At 37.5% G+C, this 24,145-nt stretch overlaps 1 protein-coding gene across 2 annotated transcripts in view; it reads left to right on the top strand.

Annotated features, from left to right (window-relative positions):
• The window catches only part of Ccdc148 (coiled-coil domain containing 148), a 204,469-nt gene that overhangs the window by 17,679 nt on the left and 162,645 nt on the right, over positions 1-24,145 (top strand). The window contains exons 3-6 of one of the 2 annotated variants that reach the window (XM_013028607.1): positions 5,542-5,624; positions 5,815-5,966; positions 6,864-6,959; positions 7,043-7,224. In XM_013028607.1, coding sequence (XP_012884061.1) covers positions 5,542-5,624; positions 5,815-5,966; positions 6,864-6,959; positions 7,043-7,224 — 513 coding nt within the window. The remainder of the gene's footprint in view (positions 1-5,541; positions 5,625-5,814; positions 5,967-6,863; positions 6,960-7,042; positions 7,225-24,145) is intronic. The other variant, XM_013028614.1, reaches the window with a different exon arrangement.

The raw sequence follows: 24,145 nt of genomic DNA, 5'->3' as shown, positions 1-24,145 counted from the left end.
TCTAGAAAGTAGGCTAATTTCAATATATGTTCAGTGCAATTGAAAACAGCATTGGGGGATAAGTCGAAAAGGTGGCTAGATTTATGGAGAATTTAGAATAACAGCAAGTTAGTAACTTAAGCTTTATCAGTAATTTAAACTTTATCAGTATTTGTCAACCAACAGTCTCCACACTTTTTAACCAAAAGGTTCTTAATGCCTTACTCGTTGACTCCAATTGAAAATCTCAGGTCTTCAGAAGATAAGGAGCTACGATGTCCAATGTTGTTGGATAATTTAGTATGTACCAGATAATATGTACTTTACACACTTTATCTCATTCATCCTTACAAAGAACCTATAATGTACAAGCCAGTGTTACAGATGAGACTTTAGTCTGAGAGGATTGTAGTTACTTGCAGAAGGTTGAAAAACTGGTTTCTGTGGATCAGGTACTGAAATCTTTGCACTTATTTCTAGTGTTTCATAGCCCTGGAATCAAGCACTTGTTTCATTTTTAATTCTTTAAAATCTATACTACGGAGAGGAAAGGATGGTGCCAAAGTTCTTGGTGGAGAATTGTTCTCCTCAGAACACCCAAATATGCTACTGCTTCCTTTTCCCGGCAGCTTGTATGTTCTCTTATAGTTTTAGGGGTGCTAATATTATAAGGAAGCTGAACTATGTAATTTTTGCATACTATTATATTTTGATTAAGTAACTTTCTGAAATAAATTATGGTTTAACTCAATGACAATTTCTCCATCTACCACGTAACAGTTGCAAAGTGTTTTGGCAAAAACTACCTGCTGGCAAAAACTATCTGCTAGGCATATCATTAATAATAGTACTTCTCCTTTACCCATAAAAAAACAAGGAAAAATCCTGTCTCAAGTAGGAAAATGGCTTAGAAGATGATAGCAGATAGCACTACTTATCTAGATACACATTAATATGATTATGTATATGATTATATATGGTGGAATAGTATAAAATAATTAGAATTATAACTAAAAAGTAATATTAAACAAATAAGTTTCTACAATATAAAATGTTATTACATTATTATATAAAATATTGTACATTTCATTATTATAGCAAAATACATGTAGTTGGGACTAGATTCTTATTTGAAAAAAAGAAAATAATCATTGTATTAAAATATTACTATCGCAATACTTTCTTTTGTAGTGGTGATCAGTGTTGCCTATACCATTGTAATTTTGTACATTCATAATTATAATAAAATTTTGATTCTAATTGATAGAATGTAGCATTCTGGATACCCATTTAAAGCAAGTTATGTTTTTACTCTAAAATGATTATATTTTTAAAATATTGCAAAAGATTATAAAGCATTATTAGTTATTAGTGTTATCAACATAAAATAGAATTTTATACTCATGCCCCTAAATGAGAGTAAATTTTCCTTAGTTCTTTATCATTCCTGAACATTGTTTTGAATTAGTGTACATTTGTAATATAAGTAGGTTTCACTATATTTTCTTACATGTGCACAAGGACACTTTGAACATTCACTCCCTCCTTCATGCTGCCATTCTTCCCCTTCTATCCTCCTTTTCACACAGTATTGTGAGCTTCCCTATGCTGTTGTATATGTATCTATTTGTGTGTGTATATACATGTAAGTATATATACATACACCCTTTTATCTTCTTTATCCCCCGCAATATCTTCTCCTTTCCTTCTCCCACTCCTACTGGTCCCTTTTTTATTTTCATGACTCATTATCACTTCCGTCATCATCATCTTTGCGGTCATTGTAGTCATTGTCATCATCATTTGAGGTCTATACTCCACAAATAAATGAGAACATGTGATATGTGGCTTTTTGAGTTTGGTTTTTTTTAGGTAACATGATGATCTCTGTTTTTCTTTATGGCAAAGTACTATTTCATTGTATGTGTATGCATATATGTAGATGTTTGCATATCTTATCAGTTCTTGGCACATTGATAAATTCTATATTCAGCTATAATGATTGGAGCTGCAATAAATATGGGTCTATGTGTATGCTTCTGGTATAGTGATTTACTCTCCTTTTAATATGGGCCCCAAAGTGATATAGTAGGGTCATACAGAAGTTCTGCTTTTAGGTTTTTTTTTTGAGGTGCCTTCCTACCAATTTCTATAGTTCTTATATTAGTTTACATTCCCATTAACAATGTATGAGGAAGGCTTCCTTTTTCTCTGCATTCTTACCAGAATTTGTTTCAATGTTAGCCATTTGGAAGGAGGTAGTTAGGATCTTAGTGTAGTTTTGATTCGTGGTTTCTTTATGACCAAAGATACTGGGTATTTTTTCATGTTTTTAGTAGTCATTTGTATTTCTCTCCTGAGTACTGCCTAATTGAATTTATTTACCCATTTATTAATTGTGTGTTCTTTTGCTGTTTATGTTTTTGAGCTTTTTGTATATTCTGATAGCTGGTAAATTTTTTTCTCTCATTCTGTGTCTTGATTCTGGCTTAAAAAATGCATAGGAACATTTTAATTTGATGCAGTTCCATTTGTTCATTCTTGCTCTTCCCAAGAAATTAGGGTCCTACACCCAAAGTAATTATCTATGCCTATATCTTCTAGAACTTTTGCTATGTTTTTCTTTGGTAAGTTCACATCTAACATTAATGTTTTAATTCATGTAGAGTTGATTTTTGTAGGGAGAGAGGTAGGGGTCTGTGTGCAGACAGTGCAGACAAACAGTTTTCTGAGCCCCGTTTGTTGATCAGACTATCTTCTTTCCAGACTATGCTTTGGATTCCTTTGTCAAAAGTGAGATGATTGTAGTTGTATGGTTGTATATTCTGGGTCTTCTATTTTGACCTTTGGCTTTTCTTACTTTTTGTGCCAGCACCATGCTATTTGTATTACTATGACGCTGTAGTATAAGTCCAGTATTGTGATGTGTGGCTCTTTTGCTTATGATGATGATGATGATATTATCTTTTTTGTTGGTCATGGGGCTTGAACTCTGGGCCTAGGCACTGTCCCTCAGCTATTCAGCTCAAGGCAAGTGCTCTACCACTTGAACCACAGCATCACTTCCATTTTTCTGGTGGTTTATTGGAGAAAAGAGTCTCATAGACTTTCCTGCCCTGGCTGGCTTTGAAACATGAGCCTACGATCGAAACCTCCTAAGTAGCTAGGATTATATGTGTGAACCACCAGCGCCTGGCTTCTGAAGATTATTTTTGATATTTAGAGTCTTCCGTGCTTCTACATGAATTTTCTATTTCTGCAACAGTGGCATTGGGATTTCATGGGGAATTGCATTAAATTTCTGTGTATTGCTTTTGGTAGTTTTGACAGTATTAATTCTCTCCATCTAGAAACAGGTCTTTTTACCTTCTGGTGTTCCTTTCAGTTTCTTTCTCCAAGGATCTATAGTTTTCATTTAGAGGTCTTACACTTCCTTAGTTTAGTTTCTACCTAAGCTATTGTGAATTGAATTGTTTTCCTAATTTTCCTTGAACTCTTCATTGCTATATAGAAAACCTACTGTTTTTTTGTATGCTGATCTTATATACTGCTGCATTGCCAAAAGTACTTCTTGGATCTAGGAGTTTCTCTTTTTTTAGTGTGTGTGTGTGATGCTTTGGGTATTTTAAGTATAGGATCACATCATTTTAGTCACTTGAAAACATTGTGTTCAATTATTCTCTATAGTCTTGTAGGAATGGATGGTGGCTGGGTTGATTGGTCATTTCTTAACACTAGCTTGGGGTACAGTTCAACAACAGTAAATTCACCAAGTCAATACCAATCCAGAGATTTACAGATAGTAAAGCCCCATTAGCAATATTATACAAGAGATTATGTCATATATGAAGGGACAAGTAGGGCATATAGTACAGGAGGCTGGAAAAAACAAAACTTACTTGGGTTAGAGTTAAAATATAGGGTGACAAGTATGACAAGAAATGTACTCACTACCTTACTGTAACCCCTCTGTATATCACCTTGACAATAAAATTAAATTTAAAAAGAATCTTTACCCCCACACACAAATAGAGGTGCTACAACTAAGAAGAGTGAGAGAAGCAATAAGGAACTGGACGGGAGTATGAGGGCAACAGGTACACAAAAACCACTGTTTATAGTTTGATTACTGCAAAGGGAAAGAAAAGTCAAGAATAAAAGGAAGAGGTAGAATAAACCACTAGTAGAGTGGTTTATGAGTGAGAAAATGGCAAAGTGAAAATAAAAAGTAAAGAAAATGGCAATTTATAAAAGGAAAAAGAGTCCATCTATTTTTCTTGTTGGGGAGAAATGTGTATATGTGCTTGGATCAGTCAGCAAAATGGACGCTCTCCTTTAATCTCTGCTCCTCTGCTTTGTGACTGTAGTTCTCCTGCTCTTACTCAAATGTGCTATTGGGGCTCTCCAATGATCAGGCACAGCCTGCTGCAGGATTCTGCTGTTGGTTAAGCTCTGGATCATGGTTAGCTGGTGAGGTGGGAGGAGACAGCCCCATGGAGTTAGTGGTGTTTCCCTGGGATTGATCTACTTTGCCCCAGTCCAGTGGGTGGTTCCAGGCCTGGGAAGTGCATTTGGAGGTGGGTGTCTGGATGCTCTGAGCACAAGTAGTGGGTTACAAAGCGCTCTTTCACTCTCAAACCCCAAGGGTTGGCCCTGGGGCTTGAGAACCCAGAACCCAGTGGCTGCCCTGGCTGGTCCGCAGCCTTTTTCCAATTACTACCTAGACCGGAGTAAAGGATGAGTAGCTTTTTTTCCATTCACTACCTAAACGGGAGTGTCAAGGATGAGTAGTTTCTGTGTCAGATGCTGTGCTCTTGTTGGAGTCTTCCTGTATCCTTCCTTTGTTTTGAAATAGAGGCCCAGACCCCTGACCCTGAGCTCTAGGTTGGCATAGTGAACTAGATGCCATTAAGCAAGGAGCAGTGTTACCCCAAAGTCTGGTGCCCCGTGTGAGGCCTAATCATCCAGAAGTTTCCTCGGGAACCAGAAGAATTGTCATCCCCATCCTGGGGCTTGGCAAGGTGGCATTTCCTCAGAGGCCATAGAGAGCTCACACGGCTTCTGCCACTCACTGGTGCAGAACCAGGGATGAGCTCTTTTAGTCAGCCTGCAGGGCTGACAGTTTTAGCCAGGGAACAGGAATTTGCATCTATGCACCAGCCATTTCTGAGCTTTTAAATTAGTCCCTTTGTTGGTCTAAATCTATCTAATCTCTACCTCTCTCTCTTCCGTTTCCATTGCTTATCCCGACTTCAGGCCCAACCTCCAGCTTCTGCCTTGGGAATCTTTGTGAAACACAATTCTGAGCAGGTGAGGTTGGCTCGCCATACTTCAGTGGCTTCTTGGCACTGCCCACAATGAGTAGTGCCAGGACCTGCTGTGTACTGCCTCTGGCCATGCTATTCCTTCTGCCCGTGCTAGGAATTTAGTACATGGTTTGAATTAAAGAACAGATGAACAAACCACATTCAACTGATCATTCCTACTGCACTTGTTTTTTTTTTGAACCCGTGTGTGTGTTTATAATTGCAAAAATGCTGATTGAAATTATGTCTGTTTCAGATGTAAATTGGAATCTGAAATAAAATCTTTTTTCAATGAAGATAATATTGGAAATGAATGTCTTGGTGACCTTACAAATTTTGGTGAGATTTATTTATTTTTTGATTATATATTTGAAGGGGAATTTTGGTTTGGAAGAATAAAAATGGGCCACCCGGGGCATGTTCTTTTAACAGCTATTTTTTTCCTAAAGAAAAATTTAAAGTCTGTCCTTTAAAGACTAATTTTTTGAGAAACTTTAAAAAAATGTGTTTCAATGTTTTTTAATCATAGAACAAAAGCAGTCAGAACAATGGTGCACATATCTGGAAAGGGTGATAAACCCTGTGCAGCAGTTGAGAACAGATCTGAGGTACAGACAGCATCACATTTTAAAGTATGCACAGCTTCAAATGGAATTGAACTCAGTTTTAGTACTAGAAGAGGTCAGTATGTTACTTCTATTGTGTGTGTGTGTGTGTGTGTGTGTGCGCGCGCGCACGTGTGCATGCACACGCATAAATACCTGTATTGGGATTTAAATTTGAGACTTCAAACTCTCATTTGGATTTTTTTTCTCAAGATTGGCACTCTACCACTGAGCCACAGGTCTACTTCTGGCTTTTTGATAATTGGAGATAAAAATCTCACAGACTTTCCTGCCCCGGTTGGCTTTGAACCTTGATCTTCAGATCTTTCCAAATACCTAGGTTTATAGGCATGAGCCACCAGAGCCCAGCATATTGCCTCTACTTTTAACAATGTAAGATTTTTTTTGTCCCAACTAGAACAATTTCAGTAAAGAAACATGTATGTCTTGTGTATATAACCAAATTTGCTCACTATTGTAAACATTGGTCCAAATCTGTCTGTGCATGCACATTTCAACTTATCTCTTTGCTTTTGTTCTATCCTTTCCACTCAGTTCATTATAGGGTCTTACTCTTGGTATGGTGGGATCAAGACTCTACTTTTCTGCTATTCTATAGTATATTGTTTTAATGAATAATAATAAAAAAACCTATGCCTGGCTAGGGACTAGTCAAGGTTCCAAAGGAAACTGAGAAGTGATTGAATTAGACAATCTTGTAAGTTTTCTGTCTTACCATGAGCAAATCTAAATGTAGGTGCAGGTAGTGGTGATTCTCCTTTTTTGCTTATATATCTAGAAAGTTCACTGAACTTCATTTACCTGAAGCTCTCTTTGGCTTGTCTTCAAGGAAATTTTCTCTTATCTAATCATCACTTACTGATTTTTTGAGAATAATACTCATGTCTTATAAATATAGGCTGAATAGCAACAATTTTGCTTATTACTTATTTTACATGTCATTGTCCTCTAGGTTGACTTTGTAAAAAAACAATTGAAAACTGTCTTTGGAAGACTTAACCTGGAACAACAGAAGATAGAAAATGATCTTTTAGACTACAACATGAAAGCAAGTGTAAAGTAGCTAGTAATTTATTTGCTTTTCCATTTGTTATTTATAATATATAAACTATCATGTAATTGGTTTTTCAGATTCTAGATTATTCTTCAGAAATGAAAGCTAAGTTTCTTAGGGCACTGCCCCTGGAGTTAGAAACTTTGGAATGTCCATACCCTGATCTGAAATCTTCAGTCCTTAAAGAGTTTTGCAACTTTACAAAGAAATATCAAAAGAAGCTTGATGATTTTGATCTGCAGTTAGAAGACATACACAGGTTATCAGACTAAATTAACTTGACTTATGTAGATTCTTAGTACTCATTTTTACCCTTTTGGGTGGCTAATGTGTTTCTGACTTAATGATTGTAGTTGCTGTGTGATTGAAATGTAGTCAAGGAATGTTAAATTGACTCTTTGTTGAATGGAGAGGAGTTTTCCTCAAATAATTGCCTGGTGTGATGGTTTGTAAAATTTTTATATGGGTAAAGCATGATGATAATGCCTATCTTATAGGCTTCCTTATTGCACAGGTAAGGTTTTGAAATAAAATTTTTAGTAACTACACATTTCCATTTCAACATATAAAGCTCTTCTAAGTGGAAATTTAGAAATCAGCACTAATCATTGATTACAATCAAATATATCTATGTTCCTTATAATCCACTGATTTTGTCTTACGGTAAGTCATCCAGAGTATGTTGTTCAGATTAAAAAAATTCTTAGCTAAGTGCTGATGGCTCATGCCTGAAATCAGGAAAAGAAGATCTGAGGCTTTAAGTTTAAAGCCACCTTAGCCAGGAAAGTCTATGAGACACTTATTTGTAGTTAATTACTGAAAAGCTGAAAGTAGAACTGTGGCTCAAGTGGTAGAGCACCAGGCCTTGAGTGAAAAAGCTGAGGTATAGTATCCAGGCCCAGAATTCAAGCCCAAAAACACAAACAAAAAATTTCTTGTGAATGTTAAATTATTTATTTACTTACATACTTAAAAAATAGACTTTTGGTTATATCTTGAGAAATGATAATTCTCTTCTGAATGGCAAGTGTAATGGTCAGTGGTTTAACATTCATTTTGCTAGTGGTCATCTTCTCTGCTGTCTTCTGTGCTGTAATTCACATATAGGGCCTCTGGTAGTGTCTGTATATGAAATTTCTATAAGACATTTTATAGAAAAGCACCTTCTTGAAATAAAGTAAAAAGAAAGAACTATAGTACATTGATGACAACAAGGTCAATCACCAAAAAATGACCTGTTGTTTCCATGTCTTGGAGATTTCAATTAGCCTCACTCTACATAGTCATATGTACTAGCTATTGAGCTAATATGATACTCTGCTAGGACTATCCTAAACATATACTAATTATTGCAAATGAGGGAACCATGAGGAAACCATGGGGCCTATGTTTCTTTGGGCCTGGCTAACTTCACTTAATATGATTTTTCCAAGTCTTTCCATTTTTTTATGAAAGGGACAAGGTCATTCTTTCTAATAGAAGCATAGAATTCTATTGTGTATATATACCACATTTTCTTGATCCATTCATGTATTGAGAGGCATCTAAATTGGTACCATATCTTTGCTATAGTAAGTAATGACGCAGTGAACATAGTTGTGCTGGTAGCTTTAGTGTGGCTTTGCTTGTGATAATTTGGATAAGCACCCAAGAATGGGATTGTTGGATCATAGGGGAGTTTTATGTTTAGTCTTTTGAGGAACCTCTATACTGCTTTCCAGAGTGGTTGAACCAGTTTACATTCCCACCAACAGTATAGTAGCATTCCCTTTATTTCATTTTGCTTTTGTCATTGGTCTATCCCTGGCAATCATTGTCTTTGATTCTGGCACCCTGCATCTTGTGTTTACGCTTGTCTGATTTGGAGAAGGGAAGGGGAATAACAAAATGCTGAAAGAAGGACAGAGAACGACTCAATACAATAATGATACTCACAACTTTGGGATGGGGGGAATGAGAGAAAAAAGTCCCCCATATCCCCCAAAGAAAAGCACCTTATTCTACAGTGTTGGTCTCAAAATTTTTCATCAAAGAACTTGTATTTAAAAGGAAAGGACAATTATAGAAGGCAAACATTTATAGCAAGTTGAAAATAAAAACAAAAGTTTCTTAACTTTGCAATGGGAGATTAAAAATATAACATATATTTATATTTCTTTTTTGGTTAATGCTTTAATAAGCCTCAATGGTGTGTGGACACTTCCAAAGACAGATGAGGTTGTCGAACTCCACCAGTGTGTGATGCAGCATCACTCTTTGGGTTTGTCATCTCACCACCTAGAGTTTTGATGTCATGATGGAAGGGCTGGAATCGCTTCTGGCTTTCTATAACCATCTTCACCTGTTCTGGGGTGATGTGTGTCCTGCCATTTCTGCAGGCCTCCTTGCCAGCCAGGTCTAAGATGTTGGACACCAGATACTTGAGGATGCCAGTCAAGAATACAGGTGTTGAGGAGGGCAGTCCCTGGGCATAGTTACCCTCATGCAGGAACTGGTCCACATGGCTAACAGGAAGATGGAGTTCTGCTCTTGCCAAGCGAGTTATAGGATTTCTCTTAGACTTAGACATGTTCTCCTTTCTTTATTTCTAACCATGATGTTTGCTATGTGTTCTTGTTAGCTAGGTGATTTTTTTTTTCTAATCTGGGCCTCTTGAATGACTAAGCTTTACACCCAAGTACTTCCTTTGTAACAACCTGCACTTTGTGATGTCATTGGTGACCACTGAAGTATGATCAGGCGTGGTCTAGAAATATTTTCCCCAGAGGAATTTGGTTGCTCAGTTCTGGATTTGATTCTGAGGAAACTCTTTCCACTTGACTTTAATATTCATTTTTTTTGAAGGGCAGAGAAAGGAGATTTATTCCATGGCAGCCATAGTGTTAGGTTTTTAAAAAGAGGTAGGCGAGTAAAAACAGCACCATACACGTGGTATTCAGGTAAGGGGTAGCACATAGTATTCAGGTAAGGGGTAGGTTTATTCATCATTCTGGCTGGCACCAAGCCTCATTGGCCCTCCATGAGGCTGGGAAAGGCCTGGGAAAGAGGTGGGAAAGACCTGAGAAACAGCTAGAAAAGAACTAGAAAAGAGAAGAGAGAGCTGGGAAAGTGCTGAGAAAGAGAGGTGGGAAAGAGAGAGCTGGGAAAGAGGATGTCTGGGTCTGGGCTAGGTCTTATCTAGGGTATGGGTGGAGAAAGGTGTGGCCACGTCAAATTCAGAAGTAACCTCAGCCTGACCTCTTCCAGATGTGCCAGTTGCCTAGGTAATGCAGGTACTGCGAGGAGGGTGGAGTTTGCTCTCCATCCAGGAGCGGACCTTGCATTTCAGCCTTTTAATAATCATGAAATAGGGTGCAGATTCTCTCTGGCTACTTCCTGCTGACAAGGGGCATTGACATTAGGGGTAAAAGGCTGGAATTTGGTCCCCTCCCAGAGAAGGCAGCGAGCAGCAGCTGTCCCTTGGTGGCATGAGTCCTTAGATGAAGTCTGAAGAAGTCTCATGAGGCATTGAGAGGCTAGAAAAAAAATACTAGAGAGCAAATAAATGGCAAGAGGAAAGACTTGGGGCTGAAAAATGTTGGTAGAAATGTCCCTAGCTACTTCTGAAATCTGGTGACTAGGTAGAGGAGAAGTCAGGTAACAAAGGCAAGAATATAAATTCTTGTCCAGTTAATAGGTAGGCAGGTATGGACACTAGATGGGCAGGCTTCTTACTTCTATTGACCTCCTGGCTCTGGTTAATTTTGAAAGGGCAGGCACAAAGTGGCTGATGTGACATCATCTCCTCTTACTCCTCTCCATGTTCCCTTGTTCCCCAGACTGGCTGAGTCTAGGTGCTCATTGATGGGATGGGTTTTCCCAGTTAGTATTCGAGGAGGATTGAACTCAAGGCCTGGACACTATCCCTGAGCACTTCTGCTCAAGGCTAGCACTCTACCACTTTGAGTTACAGTACAATTTGCAGTGTTTGCTAGTTAGAGTTAAGAGTCTTGAGCCATGCTTCCAGCCTGGCTCTTTGCAGGTTAGTTGGGAGATGGAGGGTTCTTTCAGCCTGGGTTGGCTTTGAACTGAAATCTTTGCCACAAAAGCCCTTTATTATTTCCAATTAAAGTAACAAGGAGATCAAATAGAACAAGTAGAGCTTACCTGCTCCTTATAAAAAACTGACCAACAAATATTCTGCAATGACAAAACTCATTAGATGTGATGAGAATTTTAGCACAGATATGCCCAGTATTTTATAGCCACATAGTCAGTAGTAGAATACACAACACAAAATAAAAAAGGCAAACCTCAAAACCCAACATTTTTGACAACTATGTGTAGACATCTTTGCTAACAAAGCACATCAGATGGTTGGGCCTCAGTTTCCAGGGCCTGTGAAAAGAGCAAGTTGTTAGCAAAGCACCTTAGAATAGATGGATGGAGTAGTAGGCTTGGTGGAAGGTTAAGGGTCAGATGGGGCCAAATCCTTAACCCACCATGTGGCCAAGATGGCAAACTCAAGATGGAGAATTTCTGAAAAAAATGCAAAGAAATCCTGAACAAATAGATCAAGCCTACATTGGCTAGCCTTTGATAGGGAACCTAGAGAGGGTCCCTGGGACCCAGCCTGCATTGCACTCTTCAGGGCACAAGCCAAAATGTTGTAGAAAAGAGAAAGAAAGAGATAGGGAAAGTTGGACATGAATGGCAGAGAGAGAGCAAAGAGAGCATGAAAGTAAACAGACTTCAGACCATTTACCAGGTGCTATGGCTTTCCAGGAAGTGCAGAGGCATTCCAAAGCGGTTTCACCACTTGGGCGTGATTCACAGCACCCCATTAAATGTCAGTCTGGTGAGTGGAGGAGAGCTGACCAGGCAGAAGCGACATCCCGACTTCCCCCAGAGCCCTCTAGAAAGAAATGGCCAAGACCCCAAAACCAAGTGTCCTTGGCTTCAGAGGTGACCGGCCTTTCAGCTAAAGGCCGTAGGAGCTCTCTGTCTGGACAGAGACTGAGCAACAGAGAGCCGTAGAGTAGTTTCACTCACCAGAGTAGAGAAGTGGTATGGACGTAGATGTGAAGGCCAACAATGGTATCGATGCGCTGTGTCTACAGCAGACAGATGGGTTTGCAAAAAGCCATCAGAACTGTGGGTATTCCTCAGAGTAATAGGGGGAAACAAACTAAAAAGAAAAAAAGAAAAAAACTGGAGAGGAATCCCACCTATCCTGACTTTAAGTCCTTCCCGGGTTTCAGCACCATTTATGTTAGGTTTTTACAAAGAGATAGGCAAGTAAGAACAGCACCACATGCAGTATTCAGGTAAGGGGTAGCACATGGTATTCAGGTAAGGGGTAGGTTTATTTATCATTCTGGCTGGCACCAAGCCACACTGGCCCTCCATGCGTCTGGGAAAGGCCTGGGAAAGACCTGGGAAAGAGGTGGGAAATAGCTGAGAAAGAGCTAGAAAAGAGGTGAAAAAGCTGGGAAAGAGCTGGGAAAGAGAGGTGGGAAAGAGAGAGCTGGGAAAGAGCGACTTTAATATTCTTGAAGAATCTTTGCTTCAGTGGAAAAACATTTTCTAGGATGCAGTTATCTGACTGTACTTTTAATTTTTTTATTTTATTGTGAAGATGCTGTACAGATGGGTTACAGTTACATGAGTAAGGCAATGAGTACATTACTTTTTGATCATTATTACTCCTTCCCTTCCTTGTTGTTGTTCCACTATTCCTTCCTTCCTCCAGCTCTTATCCCTTCTACCCGCCTCATTGCCGGAAATTGTAGAGTTCATTTCCAATATACTGTCCAGTAGGTATATGCAATGGGTCATCTGTGTCCCTGTTTCAGTGTTTTGTTATTCCCCTTCCTCTCCCTAGATTAGACATATGTATATACAAGATACAGGGTATCAAAATCGAGTACAGTGACAACAGGGGATATGCTGTAGAGGAAAGAACATACAAAGGAAACAACAGCAACAAAAAAAATAAAATCACATAGTACATTTAAAACAGTACCAATAAAGACAGACCTCTGTGTCCGTATCTTGGGATTTGTTTCACTTAGCCTCAACTTACATGGTCATTTACAAATGGTTTTTGAGCTTTTTCAATCTGATAAGATTATCCTAAATGGATGCTCATTATTGCAAATAAGTGAAACCATGGGACCTAAATTTCTTTAGGACTGGGTAACTTCACTTAATATGATTTTTCCAAGTCTTTCCATTTCCTAACAAATGGGCCAATGTCATTCATTCTGATGAAGGCATAGAATTCCATTGTGTATATAAACCACATTTTCTTGATCCATTCATCTACTGAGGGCCATCTGGGTTGGTTCCATATCTTAGCTATGGTGAATAATGCTGCAATAAACATAGTTGTGCTGATAGCTTTAGTGTGGTCTTGTCTTTCCTTTTTTTTAATATTTTATTTTATTGTAAAGATTCTGTACAGAGGGGTTACAGTTACATGAGTAAGGTAATGAGTACATTTCTTGTTGAGCATTGTCACCCCTCCCTTGTTTTTCTCCTACTATCCCTTCCTTCTCCCACTTCCCCCACTCCATGCTCTCCTGAAGTTGTAAAGTTCATTTCCAACATAGTGTCTTGTGAGTATCATTGTTGCAATGTGTCCTTGTTTCAGCATTTTGTTATTACCCTTCCTCTCCCTAGATTAGACATATGTATATACAAGATGCAAGGTACCAAAATCAAGATATACCCCAGGGGATATACCCCAGCGGGGAGAACATACAAAGGAAACAAACAAAGACATCACATGGTACAGATGCTGGAGGGGATGCCAAAAGGGAATCCTACTCTATTGTCCAGAGTGGAAGTGTAAACTTGTTCAACCACTCTGGAAAGCAGTATGTAGGTTCCTCAAATAGCCACACATAATGACCCAGCAATCCCCCTTCTGGCATTTACCCAAATGATCACAAATAAGGCCATATTAAAGCTACCAGCACAACTATATTTATCACAGCATTATTCACCATAGCTAAGATATTGAACAAACCCAGATGCCCCTCTTAGATAAATGAATCAAGAAAATGTGGTATATATTTACAATGGCATTCTATGCTTCCATTAGAAAGAATGACACTGCCCCATTTGTTAGGAAATGGAAAGACTTGGAAAAAAAATCATATTAAGTGAAGTAAGCCAGACCCCAAGAAATATAGATTCCATGGTTCCCCTCATTTGCAATAATTAGTTTACATCTAGGATAATTTTTATCAGATGAGCAGAAAAGGTCAAAAGCTATGTACATATGACCATATAAGATGATGCTAAGTGAAATGAACCCCAAGATATGGGCACAAGACATTTTTCTCAGTTATTGTTGATTTTAATGTACTATATTTCTTATTAGTTGTTGTAATGCAGTTCCTATAATAAAACTACTTGTATTAAGCAACAAATAACAAGGGAGCTTGCTTAAGTCTGCCAAACTGAGTTCTAGGACAAAACCCAGGCTCTATAGACAAAATTGCTACTTATGGCTGCATACTTGAGATGATACAGTCAGTCCAAGGTGACATTAGAGCCTTTCCTGACCTTGGCTTCCTTCTTTCACCTCTTTGAGGGTATCCCTGTGTTCTTTTCAGATTACTTTTGCTCTCGAGAAATCTCCTCCTTCCCTTCCTCTTTCCCTTGCTTTCTTCCTTCCTACTTTGCAATAAAGCCAATAAATAAATGAATAATATATGTACACTTTATAATTGATTGATTAATTACCCTTTAATTGGAATTCAGTCACAGTGAAGCATTAATGCAACCATGTTCATTTCTAATTTAGTTTACATCTCTAATTCTAAAATAAATATGTTTTCCTGCTCTCCATCCCAACCTAATTATAGAGATTTTAGAGTGTTTTGTTTGGCAGATGGATGAAGCATTATAATCAGGCTGATGAGCTATGGCTGTAACTTTCCTACCAGACACTCTGTCCCCTTAAGAAAGCTGACTGAGTTGGTGCTATCACTAGACTAATAATTCCTTAATAGAGGTGTTTGCTTAGCGGTGTGGTATGATCTTTTCCTTCTGGGAAGACCCATCAATCACTGTCCAGTTCATTTCCTTTTGAAGAATATGAATTTCAATGTCCATTCTTCTTTTGTGAAACCTTGTGACACACAGAGAAAGTTGGGAATTGCAATGACATAGAAATTAAGTATGGCATTAGATGAATCTATACCACATGCTTAGATTTCTGCAGAGGAAAGAAACTTAGAGGATTCAGGAAGTTCTGGGGAAGGAAAGAAAGCTTATTAAGAACTTTGGAGTTGGGGGGGAGGGGGGAGGCTGGGAAGGGATGTGAAGGGTAAACCAAAGGAGGAGGCTGCAATGCTTGGTAAGAAATGTACGCATTATCCTGCCCATGTAATTGTGACCCCTCTGTACAGTATGTTCACAAATAAAAAATAAATAAAAAAAGAACTTTGGAGAAAGTAGGTTAGAGAATCTTTGAAGAAGAAGATTAAATACTAGACCAGAAATCCCTCAAAGATAAAATAATTTGTTACATTCTACATATAACATCTTCTAAATGATTGAACTACATTGGAGGTGAAAAGGATAATGGAGAGTGTGGCCAAACATGTTACAGGGACAGTAGGAATAAGTTTTGGAGAAATATAAGGTTCATAAATTTTTGGTGAATAGTCTGCTTGCCATATATAATTATCTGGAATACATTTTTATGTAACTGATTATGTGCTTTACTTGATGAATATTTATTGACTAATCCTTAATATGCCTCTGCTAAACTCCTCGGTAGAGCAAACAGAGAAGTCTATTGTATGGCCTTGCCTCTGAGAAGGCTTGTAATATTTTGGAGAAGAAACATACCTACATACCCTGACAAAATAAAAGTTACAAGCAAACATTCAAGCAGTAGGCAATGAATCAGCCATAAAAATGCAATGAATTTTCAGGAATTAGTTTCCTGAAACTTCTATTTGCCAAGATTTACATTAACTTGTGTGTGTGTGTGCGCGCGCGCGCGCGTGTGTGTGCACATGTGTGTTGATCTATGGCTTGAACTCAGGGCCTGGTCTCTGTCCTTGAGCTTTTTCAGCTCAACGCTAGTACTCAACCATTTGAGCCACATCTCCACTTGTGGCAATTTTTGTGTTAATTGGAAATAAGAGGCTCATGGACTTTGCTGCCTGAGCTTTGAACTGTGATCCTCAGATCTCTGCTACCTGAGTAGCTAGGATTACAGCCTTGAGCCACCAGCACCTTATAGGACCACTTCTCTCTTTTTGTTATAGTTATTAGGTCTTGTGGAAATTCTCATAGAGTGAGTGATTGTGTATGTGTGTGTGTGTCCATGTACCTGATTGTGGGATTTATTGTAAGCATAGTGTTAAGTCAGTCATCTTGAGTTTTATAGTTATTTGCAACTAAATACTAATTTGACATGAGTAATAACTGCCCCAAATCCACAGTTCACATTAGAGTTACAATCGTACTACCCCTAGTTATTCATTTTCAAGCTTTCTTAAACTGTTATAAAAGTTTTATTCCTTTTCAGTAGTGTGGTAAAATTTACCAAATCAGAAGCCCATACCTTTTCCTCAATAGTTTCCATATCTCAAGAATACATGGTATAAACATGCACACACACACACATATATACAAAGATTTATTTTATAGTTATAAATTGTGAAAAATTCAGCAAAAACATTGAGGAAGAATTTGATATTATTGTATATCCACATAATGCATTATTGTATGTACCATTGTTGTATGACAACTTACAAACTTACATTTACTCACCTGAAACAATATCCAAAGTTAGGATGAGGTTGAGGCACAACTAAGCAAAACAATAGATATGCACACTGTGTAATATGAGGTAAAGATGTTGCAACTCCTGCACACAGGAGTTGCTTTTGTATATCTGAAACAATTTATGACATATGATAATATTCATTGCCTCTGGGGAGAGAAGCTAAATGTCTGAGAGATGAAGTGTGAGGGAAAACTTCCATTGCATTTCTTTTCATTATAGTTTTTCAATTTCAAACCATTTACTAAACATTTACTAAACCATTTACAATTTCAAACCTGTTACTAAACAGGTAATTTTTTTGGGGGGTCCGGTTGTGGGGCCTGAACTCTGGGTCTGGGTGCTATCCCTCAGCTCTTCAGCTCAAGGCTAGCGCTCTACCACTTGAGCCACGGCGCCTCTTCTGGCTTTTTTCTTTTTTCTTATGTGGTGCTGAGGAATCGAACCCAGGGCCTCAGGCATGCAAGGGAAGCACTTTACCACTGAGCCACCTTCCCAGCCCTAAACAGGTAATTTTTAAGGGGAAAAAATGACCAGGATCAAAAGTAAACAACCAATATCAAAACATTGGCATCAGGTTAAAGTTTCTAATGTATAAAGGCACTTTTCAAATTAACAATGAGTACCCAAAAGGGAAAATAAATAACAAAGATGAAGATGAATTGTATTTCTGTATTCAAGAAAAATGTATTAAGCATCTACTGGCATAAAATGGACAAAATTCTCTGTTGGAGACATGCAAAACTACAAACCTAATAAGTAAATGATGCATAGTTGTGTGTTAGTATGTTGAAAGGGGTGACATTGATCAAGATACACTATTTTCATAAACTGCTTGTTGAATGGCAACTCCTTTGTACAACTACTTAAAGATAATAAAAATATTCCAATAAAAGGAAAGAAATACCTTAGAGTAAGAAGAAAAGATGATGTTGGTATTGTGAAAGGCAGATTTCAAACCTGAAATAAAAAGTCAAGGAAGACTGGAGACATAGTTTAATTGGCAGAGTGCCAGCCAAGCATACACAAGGTTCTGAGTATAAATCTCAGTATTGCAAAACAAAACAAAACAAAATAACAAAGCAAAACAAAAACCAATAAATAATAGTTTGGGGATTGACCCTGGTTGAGGATGTGACATTGAAATAAAGTCAGGACATGTGGAAGAGAACTAGGCTCAGGTAGACACTTGACCTGAAAAGCATTCCAGGCAGTATTTATGGTTTGATAGCCTTTCTCTTAGAAGAAATGAAAACAAATGACAGATGGGAATGATCTTGCATGAGTGGGAGAAGAAGACAGTGTGTCTTTTGTTTTTGTTTTGTCCAAACTAGAAGAAGGATCGATATATCTGATGGTGATGAGAATAACTTGGGAAGGGGCAAACTGATGCAAAAGAAAGCAATTTCTGTGTGGTGCTTGGAGTTGAGAGGAGGGTTGGGACTTAGTAGAGAGCAGGAGATAGAGTGTAGGTGATTCACATGCATAGTAAGGGCTTAGGGATATAGTGGGTTGGGATGCAGTGTGTGATACTGAGGCTGGGAGGTGAATAGATAGCACTACGGCAAGCTGTAGAAATTCTAAATAGAAATGAATAAGGACTCATGGGCCTCACTGGTCATTGAAGCAATGGAAATAAAATACTACCTGTAAGAATGGTGAAACAAAAGAATTGCATCCAGGGTTGAAGTGGTTTGGGGAAGGGGATGTAGGGTTGAAGTGGAATGGGGAAGGGGATGTTTTGACATTTGACTGGTACATAATATTTTTAGAAGGCAATCTGGCAGTATGTCATCAAAAATTCTTATGGGAGTATTTGTCTTTTTAGATGTGATTTTTAAGGAATAATTATAAAATGATATAAAGATTTCACTGCAAAGTTGGTCAACATGAAGTTTTCTTCTCATTTAGTTACATAAAATTCTCGCATCCCAGAAAATGAGGGATCAGTTTCATCATCCATAGTATTACATATCCACAATGACATTACTACACTGATGTTTAATGCAGCAGACAATTGTAATAAAAAAGCAAACCACAAAATAGTTAATTTTTCACTGGTGGCTAATGCCTGCAATCCTAGCTACTCAGAATCTTGATGTCTGAGAACATGGCTCAAAGGCAGCCTGGACAGAAAAGTTCACAAAACTCTATCTCCAATTAAACAGCAAAAAAATCTGGTCAGGCAGTATGGCTCAAGTGGTAAGGCTCCAGCCATCAGAGAAAAAACTAAGCAAGAGCACAAGATCCTGAGTACAAGCCCCAATACATTCACACAAAAATTGTTAATAAAACACAAATTACCTCTTTTTTTTATATCTACACATGTGCAACCATAGGAGTAGAAAAGACTAGAATCTCAGCCCCTCAAAGAAGTAATATAAGTTATCCTGTGATAAAAATTATGAACATTTTTGGTGGATTTGCTTTTTATATTTTATAAAATATAAACATAGATTTAAAAATCTGAGAAGACCATTGATATTCAGCCAGTGCCTATTACATCTACATATGATTTTAGTCTATAGTTTATCCCACTTTTTAAAAAGCTTTGTTTTTGCTGGGATGATGGCACATGCCGTTCATTCGAGGATTGGGAGGCTGAGGCAGAAGGATCACAAGTTTGAGGCCAGATTGAGCTACATAGTGAGATATTGTCTCATTTAAAAAAAGAGGTTTTGATTTATAGATTAAGAAGAACTGGAACAACTTTTAGCTTCTGAACTGTTAAATGGTTCAGCAAGACCAAGTCTCTTCTGTCTGAATAGAAATCATCCTCTCAGATCATGCCACTTCAATTGTTTTTTTTTTTTTGTTATTGATTGTGGGGCTTGAACTCAGGGCCTGACCACTATCCTTGAGCTCTTTTGTTTAAGGTTAGTGCTCTATCACTTTACCACTTTGCTACAGCTCCATTTCCAGGTTTTTTTTTTTTCCCATTGTGGAACTTGAACTTGGGCCTGGGCGCTGACCTTCAGCTCTTCACCTCAAGGCTAGTGCATTACCACTTGAGCCACAGTGCGACTTCTGGTTTTCTGGTGGTTTATTGCGAATAAGAGTTTCACAGGCTTTCCTGCCCAGGTTGGCTTAGAACCACATTCCCCAGATCTCAGCCTCCCAAGTAACTAGGATTACAGGCATGAGACACTGGTACCTGGCTATCTAGTTTTTTTGAGTGGTTCATTGGAGATTAGAGTATCACTTTTCTGCCCAGTCTGGCTTTGAACCAGGATTCTCAGAACTCAGTCTCCTGAGTAGCTAGGATTACAGGTGTGAGCTACTAGCTCAAGCATTTTCATTCATGTGCCAGGAAGCTGATAAACCAGGTTGTATACTACATCAGTGCTGTTTAATGTGGACCATATAGGTAATTTAAAATGTTTAAGTAGCTGTATTATGGAACTAAAATTTAAAGATGAGATATATTGAAAATATACTTTATTTAACTCAGTATTTCAAACATATTCTCATTATAATGTACAGTTGTAAAATCATTATTTTTTAAAATTGTTTTTGATGCTGCTATGTGGGTTGGACCATAGGTCCAGAGGACTCTACCTTATTCAAGGCTGGTGTTCTATTACTTGAGCCACAACTCCACTTCTGGCTTGCTGGTTTATTGGAGATAAGAATCTCATAGATTTTGGGGGATTTGCTTCAAACTGCGATCATCAGATCTCAGCTTCCTGAAACTCGGACTACTAAGACTACACAAGCATGAGCCACCAGTACTTGGCTAAAATAATCAATAAAGATATGTTCTCTTTTTTCATGTAGTCTCCTAAATTTGCTCTGCTTTTTTTTTTTTCTCGGTCAGTGGTGAGGCTTGAATTCTGGGCCTGGGTACTGTCCCTCAGCTCTTCAGCTCAAGGCAAAGTGCTCTACCACTTGAGCCACAGCACCACTTCTGTTTTACTGAGTGGTTTTTGGAGTTAAGAATCTCACAGACTTTCCTGCCCCGGCTGGCTTTGAACCACGATTCTCAGATCTCAGCCTCCCCAGTAGCTAGGATTACAGGTGTGAGCCATCAGCTTGCTCTCTATTTTATATTTATAGTACATCTGAGTTTGGATTTATCACATTGCATGCCATATGTGGCCAGTGTGGCTTGAATATCATGACCAGCCCAGCTTTAAAGGAATCTTCCATTCACTGAAACATGTTTTAAAAACAATTTGGCAACAAGTGAACCTCGTCCTTTATTCATGGTGTTTGCAAAGCTATTTAGATTTTATTTAGACTGTATTTCATTAGTAACACAAAGACAAGCCTAATTGCTTGTTTTAAACTCAGATGAGATTGTGGCTTTAATTTCCTAACATTTGGATGAATTAATCATATAGAGGAGATGTAATTGTCTGATACTCCATTTAGCTGTGTCAAATCTGAAGGCAGTGTGGCAGTATGTGGGAAATGCGGTACAGCAGTTACAAGTAATTCCTACTTTATTGTTGACAGGTATATTAAAGTTTATAATGGTGGCTCATAACTAATATTCTATTATTTTATGAAATCTAAATCCAGATGCTATTTAAGATCCACAGTACTTTCAACAATTCTGCCCCTCAATTGTACATGTATTTCTAATGCTTATAGTTTCACATTTTTAAAGTAAATTGCTTGAATTTGCTCTATTTGTTAGTAATATTCAAGCTAGTTAGCATAACAGAGGAACATTTTGTTTTATGTATTCTCTTAATATAGAAAAAATACATTTATTGGAGAAATTTTAAAAATAGAGACAAAGAAAAAATTAAAAGTTCTTCTTAACAAAAATGAAAGATATGCCATACACTTATCTACTGGTTTTCTGCTTTGAATACTATCAGACATAATTTTTAAAAAATTAATGTTTGCTATGCTTCTTCTATGGTTCAACTCATCTGCTAAATATTCTTTTATACTCTATTCTATTATATTTATATTTACATAAATATTCTTTATTATGTTTATAGTTAGTGTGTTCAAAGGAATTACACCATTGAACATCTCCTCTAAGTATACCGTCCATTAGTCAGTTTTATGTATAGGCATATACCCTGTTTATGGTATTGTGTATGTTTTTGTAATAACTCTAACTTCCACATTTAAGACAAAACAAATGCCATTTGTCTCTTCAAGTGCCTGACATCACTTAACAATTTTTCACATCCATCTATTTCCATGGAAATGACATTCTATATAATAGATGAATAAAATTCCACTGTGGATAGGTACTATATTTCCTCTATGCACTCATTCATTACAGTGCATCTAGACTGTTTCTATATCTATCATGAATAGTTCAGCAATGAACATGGCTATCCAAGTGTCTTTACCGTAAACTGACTTGTGATATTCTGGATAGATGCCCAAGAGAAGTATCACTGGATTGTAGGGTAAGTTCTATGTCCAACTTTGAGGAATCTTGAAATTATCTTCCTGAGTGGTTGCATTAGTTTACATTCCATTACCAGGGAATAGGATTTTTTTTTAGTTGATCCACAAATACACACATTTTCTTTCATTCTAACCTTGAACCAACTGATATTTGTTAAAATAGGTTGTAGTTTTACCCAATATCTTATCCTTTCTCTAACTCTAACCATAACCCTAACTCTCATTAGAACACTGAGGCTAACATTAACCCTAATGGTACACAAATCTTAATATTAATAGCAAAACTCAATTTCACATTTATATCAACATTTATTTGGCTTGTGGTTCTAAAATTTACATTCAGTTTTACCCTAAAATTTCCATTTTCCTAACCCTAACACTACCTGTAACACTATGTGACACCGAACTGTAAATTTAAGAAAAATGAAATTCCTCTATACATCTAATGGTTAGCAGAAAACTTACTTTTACCCTAAAGCATACCATTCCCTAACCCTAAACAGCCTGAACTAGAAAACTAACCCTAACCATCATCCTAATGGCACTCAGCTGCTAAAAATAACACAAATACACTAGTTTTCTTTCATCCTAACCTTGAATCAACTGATACTTGGTAAAATAGGTTGCAGTTTTACCCAATATCTTACCATTTTTCCTAACCCTAAGCCTAACCCTTAAACCTAATCAGCATCCGAATGCTAATGATCTCTAAGAGTAAAAGTTAGGAAAATACTGTACTTCCTTTTTCTTTTTTTCCAGTCCTGGGCCTTGAATTCAGGGCCTAGGCACTGTTCCTAGCTTCTTTTGCTCCAGGCTAGCACTCTACCAGTTGGGCTACAGTGCCACTTCTGGCATCGAACCAAATGCTTCATGCATGTAGGCAAACACTCTACCACTAAGCCACATACCCAGCCCTGTACTTTTAAATTTCACATGTATTTTAATTCTAGATGTTAGTAGAAAACTCAGATTTACCCTAAAGCTTACCCTTCCCTAACTCTAACAATATTGCATACTAGAAAATGAAACCTAACCCTAGTTCGAATGACACTTGAATACTAAAATGAACAAAATACACTATTTTTCTTTCATCCTGACCTAGAATCAACTGGTTCTGGCTAAAATAGTTTGAACTTTTATCCAGAGTCTTACTGTATTTCTAAACCCCCATCCCTATATGTAATCTGAAACCTAACCCTAAATCATCTGAAGAGAAAAGTAAGGAAAGTATTAGTTTCTTTCAAATTTCACATGTATTTTACTTTTAGATGTTGCTCAAAAACTCAGTTTTATCCTGAAGCTGATCTTCCCTCATACTAACCCTAACCTGAACTAGGAAACTAATTCAAATCCTATCTGTAATGATGATCTAATGCTAACAGGAATACAAATACAAAACCCTATCCTTGACCTGGCATCAACTGGTGATTTTTAAAATAAGTTGCAATTTACCCAATAATCTTACCCTTTTTTAAAACCCTACCCATAAACCTAATCAGAAATGTCACCCTGATGATCCCAAAGAAAAACAATAAGGAAAATAGTGTAGTTTCTTTTAAATTTTGCATGTATTTTACTTTTTGTTGGTGGTAGAAAACTCAGTTTTATCCTAAAACTTACACTTCTCCGACCCTAACCCTAGCCTGAACTAGAAAACTAACCCTAATCTTAACCCTAAAGACCCTCAAATGATAAAAGGAAAACAATTAAACTAGTATTATTTCATACTAAACTGAAATGAATTGTTACTTGTAAAAATAGGTTGCAGAATTACAAGTGTCTTACCCCTTCTCACCCCTATCTATCCATAATCCTCAACCTATTCAGAAACCTAACCCTAATGATTTGAAAGAGAAGATGTAAGAAAAATGCTGTGGTTTCTTTTCAATTTCCCATGTATTTTACTTCAGGTTCTTAGTGCAACACCCAATTTTACCCTATAGCTTAACCTACCCAAAGCAAACTATAGCCTAAATTAGAAAGCTGACCCAAGCCCTTATGACCCTCG

Source organism: Dipodomys ordii, unplaced genomic scaffold (genome assembly GCF_000151885.1).
Source record: "Dipodomys ordii isolate 6190 unplaced genomic scaffold, Dord_2.0 Scaffold5, whole genome shotgun sequence".
NCBI classification, from domain to species: Eukaryota; Metazoa; Chordata; class Mammalia; order Rodentia; family Heteromyidae; genus Dipodomys; species Dipodomys ordii.
The sequence above is the reverse complement of the archived record's forward strand: the minus strand, read 5'-3'. Positions and strand labels throughout refer to the sequence as shown.